A 12,539-nucleotide genomic window follows, 5' to 3' on the forward strand; every position below is an offset into this window, starting at 1 on the left:
ACTTGCAATGGGGCATAATAATACAGTGGACCCTTGTTAAGACGGACTAATGGGGCGCCAGGGTGTTCATCTTAGCTGATAGTCCGGTTTAACCGGCAATAAATACCTATAAATATACTATATTTCATTATTTTTATAAAGAGTATGAATAATAAACCAATGTAGAAACATTTGAATTAAAGCTCACAGTAAAAGATGAAAAATGGAGAATAAAACATGATAAAAATGATAGAATTCAGCCGCATATGTAGATGCCTAGGCCAAGACATTAACACAGTAGTCAAGTAAAAAGAAGTTGTCCTCTAAAATGAAAAATACAATAGAAATTTAGATTGCAGGTGCACAATCCTTTATCTGGAATACTCGGTGCCAGATGTGTTTTGTTTTTTGGAATTTTTCGGATTTCGGAACTTTGAGGTCAGGAGCATAAACATTACTGTTGCAGAAAAAAACATTCTTTTTCCTTTTTGCATGTTTTTTTCAGTTTAGTTATTTATTCATTATAGCTTATTATTTAAGTTAGTATACTGTTAAATGAATGTGAGATAATTAAGATCATCAGTAATAAAATAGTGGGACAATTAAGACCATATGTTCACTAACACATATTTTTATCAAAAGCATTCCATAAAAAGCAAAAGTATACATGATCAGAACAATTGTAATTCAACTTGTGAATTTTAGTGATAAGTAAGACTATAAAATACATTTCATCATATCAATCTTGGAGAGGGTTGTTCTTTATCGTTACCAAAGTCGTCATCAGTTTGCAGTCGTACAGGATTCGCAAGTGGTGACGCATCACTATGACACTGTGTAGGATTTTTCATACCACCATACTAAAGTTAAAATTATTGTTATGTTCTTGTTTTCATGAAGAAATAATTATATAAAGCAAATTGTTGAGTAATTTTTGCTATCATCAGTCAAATAATCACGATCATGGCAATGTTCAAGCTTACTGCCGTACACACAATTTGTGATCAAAATATGTCTATAGATAGAACAGAATTAGAGGGCTGTCATTGGCTAACAGATCACCATGGCAACCAGCCAGCCAATCAGGTTCTAGCTGTATTCTGTCAGAGAAAGATCTTTTTGGTCACGGGAAGCTGACGATGACATAACGATGACATGAGTTCATGAGTTTTGAATACAATACATAGTTTTTAATAGTGCATGTATTTTACTCATTACATGAAAATAGAATGAATTCCTTCTCATAACTTTGAGTGCAAAATTCTTGGTTCAGAGATTCTTCAGCAATAAAATAATTTTTTTTTATTTAGAAGATATTTACTAACACTGTGTTGACATACTTTCAAAACAAAATTCATCTCTTTAATCTCTCGAGGATAGAATTAAGCTGCACAGAGGAAACTGGCAATTTCTCTCTCTCTCTCATGTCATTTGCCACGTAAACACGAGCATTGTTCAGTAACTCACCTCTTGTCTTCGTGGAGTTTACTTTTGTCATGTCTTTCCTAAAAACATACAAAGTATTGTACTTTAGCTGCCAGTCAGGCAGCAGATCAGTAAAACAGTTAGTGCTCGGTGATTGACTACAGTACTTTCTACCCTTCCAGACAATAGCATGTCATAATGACTGTACGTACTGTGCCAAAGTTAAATCAGTTACAAGTTAAAAGCATTTTAGTTTAGTGCAATATAAATGCAGAACAGTATATGTTAAATAAGAATATAAATGAAAATCTTTTTAAGGTAAATAGAAGGAAAATGGTACATGATGAGCGGAGGAAGAGTAATCTTAAATCGTGGACGAACGTTATATATTTTAAATCGGCTGACCCTCTTCTGTGTCTGTCTTATCCAATATCCGGATTAACAGGGTCCAGCTTAATGAGGGTCAACTGTAATAGGGGAATCTAATCCTTGAATAATTAATTTAATGAAAAAATGCAACAGAGTTTTCTAATGATGCAATTCCCACCAATCTTGAGTCAGGATAGACGTACGCTTGATATGAGAACACAGGACATCACTCCTGTAGGAACAAAGAGATGTCTAATTAACACACTGCCTACAGTAATTACCATCTTACACATACATAAATAGAGTCAAGAATCAGGAGGGAGCATTGCATTCAAGAGACATATGTTAACTTCACTTGAGAATAGAAATGAATGGAATACTTAAGTGCGAGTACAGTAAGTTCAAGAGAAAAAGATAAAGATATCAGATACCAGGCAGATTTCCTTGCTTCCCAGACGTTCCTTTGCAAATTTTGTATGCTTCATAAAGAAATGAGTAGTGCTGTCCTTCCTTGTAGTGGAAAGGACAGCTTGTGACTCCGATGAGGGTTCATTGACTACTGACTTCTCTAGATTTTCTGGCCGATGGGGCCAGAGATGTTTTCCTCAAGATTTACCTCCAGCTATCTTACTGGCTTACCTGAAAAGCAGAGGAAAATTCTGCCAGGCAAATGATACGAAGAGGAGATGGGATTCAAAACAGGTGCAGTATGAACAGTGGGGCCAGGTGTTATCCCTGGAGAATTAGAACAAAAGGGAGTTATAAAAGGAGACAGCTAGCTATTGAGTTCCTTCTCACTCCAATTTTTCATGTCTTTATTTTGAGAAAAATTCAGTTTCTCTTTGAGTTTAAGGTTCAGTGTTTATAACAAAATGAATAATATTAAGATTCAGTTAACAGCATTATAAACTGATTATGGATGTAGATATTAAGAAATATTTTATTTTCCACAGCCACAAGATAGAGTCCATTCAGCTAAGTCCTCCAAAGTATCTAAAACAGGTAAGGTTAAGTTGAAATTTGTTTATATTTACTTCATTGCTATATATTTTTTTTCAGATCAAAGTATTTACATGCTTTCAAACTAATTTGCTGTAGACTCATGGTTAATCCTTTGAAATTTCCTTGGTGGTTCAAAACTTTTCAGTGGTTAAACGCACTAATGCTCACTGCTTATGAGCTTAGAGATTATTTTTTTTTTATTGTTCTCTGTAAAATTTGTCATGATATAATGCTAATTTTGACCCCACCTTGAAGCTGAACAAGTTATATTTTTTTATTATTTAAAGATGAAAACAACAAAATTTAAATTTGGAATGACAAATTGAAATTAAATGACAACAGAAATTTGTATACTTTTCATAAGAAAATTTAAAATAAAATCTTGATAGAAATTTATGAATTATTTTGTGTGCCATGAAATAGTGTAAGTTTCTTTCACAATGATATTTACAATGTTGCTGTTTATACCTATTATTGCATATGAGATGTCCTTACACCCACCAGCCTTGTGAGAGCTAAAATCAGAGAACTAAGTACTGTACAGTAATAATAATCATCATCATCATCCTCCTCCTCCATATGTCACCTTTGCATTAAATATTTATTAAGAGTAATCCATCGATTATCCAAAACTTGACATTATCCGACACACCCAGACCAGGGACCAAAGCCCAAAGATCTCACCGAAATAACGGGTTAAAGCGTCCGAGTGTACCCAGGCTATGAAAGAAACTCTGACATTTCATTGCATATACACGTGAATGCATGTTTTTCCTATGAAGTACAAAGTTAACCCTTAAGGGGCAGCATAATTTATCAATGTGCAGCACCCCAGACCGGGGAAACTTTGGGGTCGGCAAAATAAATAAAAAAAAACCACATCAATGGAAAGAGGATGATGTGTACATGCACACTGTATAAATAAAAAAAAATTCTCAAAAATTTTCCCTACCTGCCACAAGAAGTTGAAAATGACCATTTACAATCCCTTGTGGGATCTCATTTACAAGACATTTGTAAATTTTACCAACTTATATATGTTTTTTCTAATAAATAAATTTATTGTATTTTGTAAAATTACTATTACTGCTCACACAATATCAAAACAGATAAATAAAAGCAGTAACAAATTTTTTGCATATTTGTTGAAAAATATTCACGTAAATTTTCGAGAAGGAAGATTCAGTAACTTTTTTACTTTTACATGCTTTTTCTAATATTTCTTTGCAATTTTCTTTGTAAAATTACATTTACAACCGACATACTATCATAAAAGACAAAAATAAAAAACAACAGTCAACCCCTTCGTATATTTACAAGCAAATTTACAAAAAGACCCATGTGAGAGAGAGATGCAGTACTTTCCCCCTTCAAGTCAGAAGCATTACTGACAGCTGAAAAGACGTTCTGCGGCAACTGGCCCGACTCTCAAGTCAGTATAAAAGTTGCCATTAGTGGATTTATAACATATAGAAGTATTGGCACCTCTCTCTCGCCTCATTCTTACCATATCAGTGGTGCGTAATATTGTTTCACACTCAGGCTCAATCCTTCCACCTCCCCAATCCTGTTTTACTTCACACTGAGGCTCAATCCGTCCCTTAAGGGTTAAGTGAAGTAAACCTTAGTTTTACTAGACCACTGAGCTGATTAACAGCTCTCCTAGGGCTGGCCCAAAGGATTAGACTTATTTTACATGGCTAAAAACCATTTGGTTACTTAGCAACAGGACCTACAGCTTATTGTGGAATCCGAATCACATTATAGCGAGAAGTGAATTTCTATCACCAGAAATAAATTCCTTTAATTCTTCATTAGCCGGCCGGAGACTCGAACTCAGGCCTAGTGAGTGCTAGCCCACAACTCCACTGACTCGCCCAATGAGGAAGTACAGATATATTTATATCCTGTACCCTTTAAACTACTGTAAAATGCTTATAACTGCCTGTTTTAACAGTTCACTGCCTAATTTGATAGTTCAAACAAAAATATACCATAAATCATTGTACTAAAACAATTTAAAAACATTTCAAACAAAAATACACCCCAAAACACCCAAGTCATCATATATTAGCAACTAATTAAGTTACTCCTTTATACGTAAGCATAGTCATTTTCTCTCATAGCTGTTTCATTTTCTTTTTTGCAATAAAGTGTACATATACTATTTATATACTGTAAACAAACAGTACCCGTAAAGTAAGATAAAAGCTGTGTTGTTAATATAAGCTGCAGGACAGTAAAAGCTTTAGCATAATTTTTAGAGTTGAAAGCAAAGTAAATTAATAAAGAAACTGTAACAATAACAAATTTTACCTAGTTTTACAATAAACATGGAAAATATTTGAGTAAAATAAATAAAAATTACTGTATATACTCGTGATTTTATCATGTATCTCATGTACTAACCTCTTTTCCTCCATCTTTTTATCCCGTCTTCTAGTTAAATAAGTTAAAAAGATATAAGAGAGTGATAACAGTATTGTTAGTAGCTTTATACTCATTGCGTAAATATGTACAGCCATAAACAACGGAAGGAGAAAGCTAATAAGAACAAACAAATCGGATAACAACAGCTGTTTTCCTTGCATTTCAACTGTCTTGTGATAGTAAACAGTTGTTGTTGTTATGTTACAAATGATGTTAAATAGAATAGGACTTATGTATATTTACATTATACCCTTATTCGCTATGGAGAAAAGATCAGCAAGGAAAATATATGCGTGTACTAAATTTAAGCTGCAAAGTTGTAGCTGAAAAAGTTAAGTATATCTTAGTTTAACCAGACCACTGAGCTGATCAACAGCTCTCCTAAGGCTGGCCCGAAGGATTAGACTTATTTTACGTGGCTAAGAACCAATTGGTTACCTAGCAACGGGACCTACAGCTTATTGTGGAATCCGAACCACATTACGACAAGAAATGAATTTCTATCACCAGAAATAAATTCCTCTAATTCTTCGTTGGCCAGCCGGAGACTCGAACGCTGGACCAACAGCGTGCTAGCCGAGAGCTCTAGCCACCCCTCCAATGAAGAACTGTTGTAGCTGAAGCTGAGAAAACATTGTTCAAGCTGCCAACGACTATAAATTGTCGTGCATCGGTAACATGGATGAAATCAAATATACAGGGCATGAAAGAACACATTTTACTGTTGTTTTCACACAGATAAAAGATAAATAATGTAAAGCTTGTTATGATGAAACCAAGTGAAAATAGCAAAGGGAATCTGTTGATACTTTTACACAATCACCCTCAGCTGCTTTCAAACCAAAACATTGATCACTATGTTTGTATTATATAATACAAGAGTACAGTAAACCCCCCGTGTTCACATTCAAACAATTTGCGGACTCACGTATTCACGGATTTCTTGTCGGAACGTATCTACCCATTATTTGCAGAAAATTCACCCATTCGTGGTATTTTTCACTGAGAAATATTCACAAAATACTGTATTTTCATCTCATTTTCATGACTAAATGCACTTTTTGTGATAAAACTATTAAAATACTCGGGTAATGCTCGAGTTACGATAATTCACCGTATGATAATTCAATTTTGCAATAGGGTAAGCAATTAATACTGATACGACAATATTATTTATGAAATATTTTTAAATTTCACGCAGGCGCAGGCAGCATTTCAACCATCGCACGATAATAAACAATTACCGTAGGTCGTGGCACAAATGACATTAAGTAGAATAGGACTAACATATTTTTACATTATACCCTAATTCGGTATGGATAAAAGATCGTCAAGGTAATATACTGCTAAATTTAAGCTGCAAGTTGTAGCTGAAGATGAGAGAACAGTGTTCAGGCTGCTAATGACTATGCTGTAAATTATCGTGCATGGGCAACATAGATGAAACTCGATCGTAATTAAAATGGGAGAGAAATTATTTTAATCAAAACTACTGGGCATGAAAGAACACAATACTGTTATTATTTTTACGCTGGTAAATGATAAATACGTAAAGCTCGTATTATGATGAAATATAGTGAAAATAGCGAATGGAATCTTGAATTCTTTTTACACAAAACAAACGTCCCCAAACGGCCATTGTCAATCGTCATCTATTAGCAAAAATAATGGATAAATTAATTTCACAACGAGACATATTTTAGTGTATTTTAGTTATATTTCAACTTAAAAAAACTTCGTATAACGAAAAATAACCTTGCCCCTTATAAATAAAGTATCTAGACTCTAGAGTTTCATTTACGCTAACTAGAAGCAAGAAAAGTGCACTGAACTGAGTTAAATGTGGCGAAATAAACACCGTGTAAACATTTCCAAATCAGAACACTGATCGCTGTGAACCAATTTTTAATACAAAAGCAATATGAGAGTATATTCAGTATTATTGGATACAGTGAATTAAGGCATAACATTTTAAAAGATCCATGGAAAAGATGCATATTCGTTATGTTGACGTTTGTATAATACGATATGCGAATATAGAGTACAGTAATACCTCGAACTTGCGCGATTCGAGTTGCACAAATTCACATACACAAATTTTTCATTGGAACCTAACTAATGGTCATACATGAGTTTTTCACATTTGCAAACACTGAGACACCCAGCAAAGGTGTTTGTATAATGTTTTTTATGTAATTTAAAAGTTTTCAGGCCTTTATGTGTAAATTAAATAACATTAAATATTATTAAAAGTAATAATTTTCTCTCTCTCTCTCTCTCTCTCTCTCTCTCTCTCTCTCTTTAGTGAGATGAATTTTTATGGTACATGTATACAGGTATGTTTATTTGGATGATAAATAAACTTTTTTCCTAATAATAAGTACTTATTTTCAAATGATAAGATTAATAAAATTAAATAATAATCATAATAATAATAATAATAATATTATTACTGTAATTACAAAATTCGTATTATTTTGAACAAACAAATTCTTCCCTCATCTTTTGTAAGAAGGAGGTGAAGGCAAAAGCTGTCAGACATGTCATTTAACATGACAAGAAGGGGAGTGTTGCCAATCAGTGGTCAAATTTCTCTCTCTCTCTCTCTCTCTCTCTCTCTCTCTCTCTCTCTCTCTCTCTCTCTCTCTCTCTAAAAAATCTCTCTCCGTAATATATAAAAAAATTTCACTCTCTTAAGTAAGGACAACTGTTTCTCTCTCTCTCTCTCTCTCTCCTGGTTCGAAGTTGGCACCGAAGCGGAAATAAAGTTTTTTCAAAAAATTACAGCACGCTTAGTTTTTAAGATTAAGAGTTCATTTTTGGCTCCTTTTTTTTGTCATTGCCTGAAGTTTAGTATGCAACCATCAGAAAAGAAAAAAAATATCATTATCATATATAAATATTGAAATATATGAACTCTAAAAAAATTTTTCATATTTTATACAAATCGCACTGTGAGCAAAACGGTTAAAGCTAACGGGTTATTTTTTTTTCTTTGTATTGTACACTAAATTGCGATGATTTTGGTATACAACAAATTGTAAAACGATCAAAGCAACACAGAGAAAATATTATCACAAAATGATGCATGAATTCGTAACGCTCGGACGTAAAAAAATGTTTTTTTAAAAAATTCACTATAAATCGAAATATTGTGCTAGAGACTTCCCATTTGTTGAAAAACGAAGCTAATTGATTGAATATTACTAGACTGTAAGTTTTTTAGCTTACAATTGCAGTTTTCGACCATTTCGGTCGCGTTAAAGTTGACCGAAGGTCGAATTTTTTCTATTTATCGTGATTTATATGAAAATATTTCAAAACTGATAAAAGCTACAACCATGAGTTATTTTCTGTTGTATTCTACATGAAATTGCGCACATTTTTATATATAAAAGTTTATGTAATGACTAATATAAAACTGCAATTTTTTCAAAAATTCACCATAAATCGAAATATTGTGCTAGAGACTTCCAATTTATTGCAAAATGAAGGTGTATGATTGATTATTACTAGAATTTAAGAGTTTTAGCTTACAATTGCGTTTTTCGACCATTTTGGTCGAGTTAAAGTTGACCGAAGGTTGAAATTTTGGCAGTTATCGTGATTTATGTGAAAATATTTCAAAACTGATAAAAGCTACAACCATGAGTTATTTTCTGTTGTATTCTAAATGAAATTGTGCACATTTTCATATATAAAAGTTTATGTAACGACTAATGTAAAACGATTCAAACATTACGACAACGTGACGAAAGAATTTCTGAAATGTTCGGCCGAGTTACTGCGCGCAGACGTAAGGAAAAAGTTTTTGTTTTTTTCAGAAATTCACCATAAATCGAAATATTGTGCTAGAGACTTCCAGTTTGTTGCAAAATGAAGGTACATGATTGAATATTACTAGAATGTTAGGGGTTTAGCTTATAATTGCGTTTTTTTAACATTTCGGTCGAGTTAAAGTTGACCGAAGGTTGAAATTTTGGCAGTTATCATGATTTATATGAAAATATTTCAAAACTGATAAAAGCTACAACCATGAGTTATTTTCTGTTGTATTTTACATGAAATTGCGCACATTTCCATATATAAAACTTTATGTAACGACTAATATAAAATGGTGCAAACATTACGACAAAGTGACGAAAGAATTTCTGGTGCGGACGTAAGGAAAAAGTTTTTTTAAAAAATTCGCCATAAATTGAAATATTGTGCTAGAGACTTCCAATTTGTTGAAAAATTAAGGTAAATGATTGAATATTACTAGAATGTAAGAGTTTTAGCTTACAATTGCGTTTTTTGACCATTTCGGCAGAGTCAAAGTTGACCGAAGGTTGAAATTTTGGCAGTTATCGTGATTTATATGAAAATATTTCCAAACTAATAAAAGCTACAACCATGGGTTGTATTTTGTTGTATTTTACATGAAATTGTGCAAATTTTCATATATAAAACTTTATGTAACGGCTAATATAAAACAGTGCAAAAATTACGACAAAATGAAGAAAGAATTTCTGAAATTTTCGGCCGAGTTACCGCGTGGACGTAAGGAAAAAATTTTTTCAAAAATTCAGCATAAATCGAAATATTGTGCTAGAGACTTCCAATTTGTTGCAAAATGAAGGTAAATGATTGAATATTACTAGAATGTAAGAGTTTTAGCTTACAATTGCGTTTTTTTACCATTTCGGTCGAGTCAAAGTTGACCGAAGGTTGAAATTTTTTGTATTCGACGTACGGTACTTCCACTTGGCACCCAACAGACAATTTTAGTCGACGTATGATATGTCCAGTCGGCGTTTAAGGGTTAAGCTAACTTTTAAATGAAATTACAGTAACTATAATTTCATTTAAAAGTTAACTTAATAATTTGGGAGCATGATTAGGGTCATATTTAGTGTTTAAAGTTTAGAAATAAGCATTTATTAGCATTTTTAGAGACCATGCCAAACTTACGTGAAAATTCACCCTGTGCGAGGGGTTCTGGAACCTAACCTCGCGTAAGTTCGGAGTATGACTATACAGTATAATGTAGGCTACGCTACTGTGTATGTATACAGTATACCTTAGTGAAGGCTAAGCTAACTCTTGCTTGTTATTCAGTTTCTCTTTGTATTGAATTATCATAAGTCACTTTGCATGAACCTCCAGAATTAGCTGATTTAATAATTACTATACCGTTTATGTAAAAAGTATATTTTATAGTGTAGGCTAGGCTATGTTTGAGGTACGGTTTGGTATTTCTTACGTTTTTTCCAACAAACGATGGTTTTTTTTGGAACCTAACTCCATCATAAGTAGGATAATACCTGTATAAGCATTTTTAGTTTGTTTTGTGTGTGTTTGAACACAAAATAGGCAGTTGTAAGTGTTTTTAGAAGGGTTCTAGGTATTCGCTGGTTTTAACTTTTCGCAGGGTGGTGTGGATACGCATCCCCTGCAAATACGGGGTTTTACTATATGAGATACATACAGTATTATTGGATACAGTGAAGTAGAGCATAACATTTTAAAAGAGCCATGGAAAAGATGCATATTCGTTGTGTTTGTATTTTATAGTACGATACTAATATGTGAATATTACATACTCTGATTGTATATCTCGAGTCGCATGGTAAGTGAGTATGTATGGTAATGAAATTAGCCTTGGCCTAAGCCATTTTATAATGGCAGTACTCGCTTTGAAAGTGGAATGAAGGTCTTAAGTCACTTTGTGGTAGTGGCAGGTGAAGGACAAATTCCCATGTGGTATGGCAGGCAAAGGACAAATTCCCAAGTGGTAGTGGAAGGCGAAGGGCAGTGATTCTGAATAAATCACTGCCCTCAGAACACCTGAAGCATTTCAGGCAGGGCCCCACATCAGTCTTCTTACTCAGCGTTATCAGTGACGAGGCGAAGGACATGGATGGCTGGGGGTTGGAGGAAGGGGTAGCAACATGACTTGGCACCGGCATCTTGGGCCTAGTAAAGGTGTTATCTTCATCTGCTTTCTTCCAAAGCCCTTCTAACGTAGATCAAGCACATCTTTTAGCTGAAGAAGGGGGAAGTAGAGACTGGAGACGTGTAGCTCAGCAAGGTCCTCCACAAAGCCCATTATCACATCCAGGTACTGAGCCATCTCACCCACTGGCACTTTCTTTTATGGCTACTCTTCCTCATCGTCACCTGCTGTAGCAGCACCTTCGTGTATTACCTGCTCAGCTATCACTTCCTCTGTGAGTGTCTCATAACCTGGATCAGCTGTCGTTTCCTCTATCCACTCTTCAATATCCTCGACCTGTAACTCCTCTTCGCCTGCTGCTCGAAGTTGGTTGAGGATGACGTCGTCCTCAAACCCCTGGAAATCGACAATGGAATCTTCGTTCTTCAGCAGTTTATTCCAGCCATTTTGTGGAGCTGATAATTTCATGGTGTCCCACGCCTTCACCCAATTATGGAAAGCCAAGTGAAGATTGAAATTCTTCATATTGGTGAGAGTCCTTTGTCCTCTTGTTTCTTCGGCGCCCTCCATCACACAGTGCACCTCCTTCTGGAACAGGCCGTGTATAGCCTCTTTGCTGCCAATCCAAGACTTTGTATTCAGAAGAAAAAGACAATGAACCTGGCCATCTTCACTGAACATTTCTTTTATGTCAGGATGAGCTACTGCATTATCGAGGATCAGTAGGGCACGAACACGGTCCTTGGAAATCTGAAGGTTCTTCATCTGGTACTTGACTTCAGGGATGAAATAATTGAAGAACCAATGCTTAAAGATACACATGTTCATACAGAACAGGCAGGTCATTCATGTTGATGTTTCAGAAGCACTGTGGCCGTTTTGCCTTGCTGACACACACAGGCTTAAGTCGGTGCATCCTGTCAGCATTTGCACAACAAAGAATGGAAATTCTTTCTTTGCTTATCTTGTGGCCTTTTGCCCTCTTTTCTTCTTGCATAACATACGTACGATCAGGCATCTTCCTGAAATAAAGCTAGTCTCATTGGCCTTATAAACTTGAGAGAGCAGCAAGCCTTCGTCCTCAATCAACTGGCAAATCCTTTCTCGGAATTTCACAGCAGCATCTTCATCAGCAGACAGTGTTTCTCCTGACACTTTTACTTTTCAGCCTATGCCATGCCTCCATTTAAATGAGAAGCCCAACCAATTGATGCTGTGAATTCCTTTGGTCTAGCATGAATGCTCAGTTTCTTGGTAGCCTCGATGAGCTGTTCAGCACCGATGCTGACTCCTGCTGTACGTTGCTGCATGTACCATCTTTGTACCATTTCTTCATGTTTGTTGTTTTCCGATACCCTCATAGTTTTTCAAGGAGCACCAGCTTTGTCCCCTCCAT

At 34.8% G+C, this 12,539-nt stretch overlaps 1 protein-coding gene across 1 annotated transcript in view; it reads left to right on the forward strand.

Annotated features, from left to right (window-relative positions):
• Parp (Poly-(ADP-ribose) polymerase) overlaps window positions 1–12,539 on the forward strand; it is a 259,948-nt gene that overhangs the window by 199,821 nt on the left and 47,588 nt on the right. The window contains exon 11 of the mRNA XM_067081290.1: window positions 2,727–2,775. Coding sequence (XP_066937391.1) covers window positions 2,727–2,775 — 49 coding nt within the window. The remainder of the gene's footprint in view (window positions 1–2,726; window positions 2,776–12,539) is intronic.

The sequence above is a fragment of the Macrobrachium rosenbergii genome, chromosome 37 (assembly GCF_040412425.1).
Source record: "Macrobrachium rosenbergii isolate ZJJX-2024 chromosome 37, ASM4041242v1, whole genome shotgun sequence".
NCBI lineage: Eukaryota > Metazoa > Arthropoda > Malacostraca > Decapoda > Palaemonidae > Macrobrachium > Macrobrachium rosenbergii.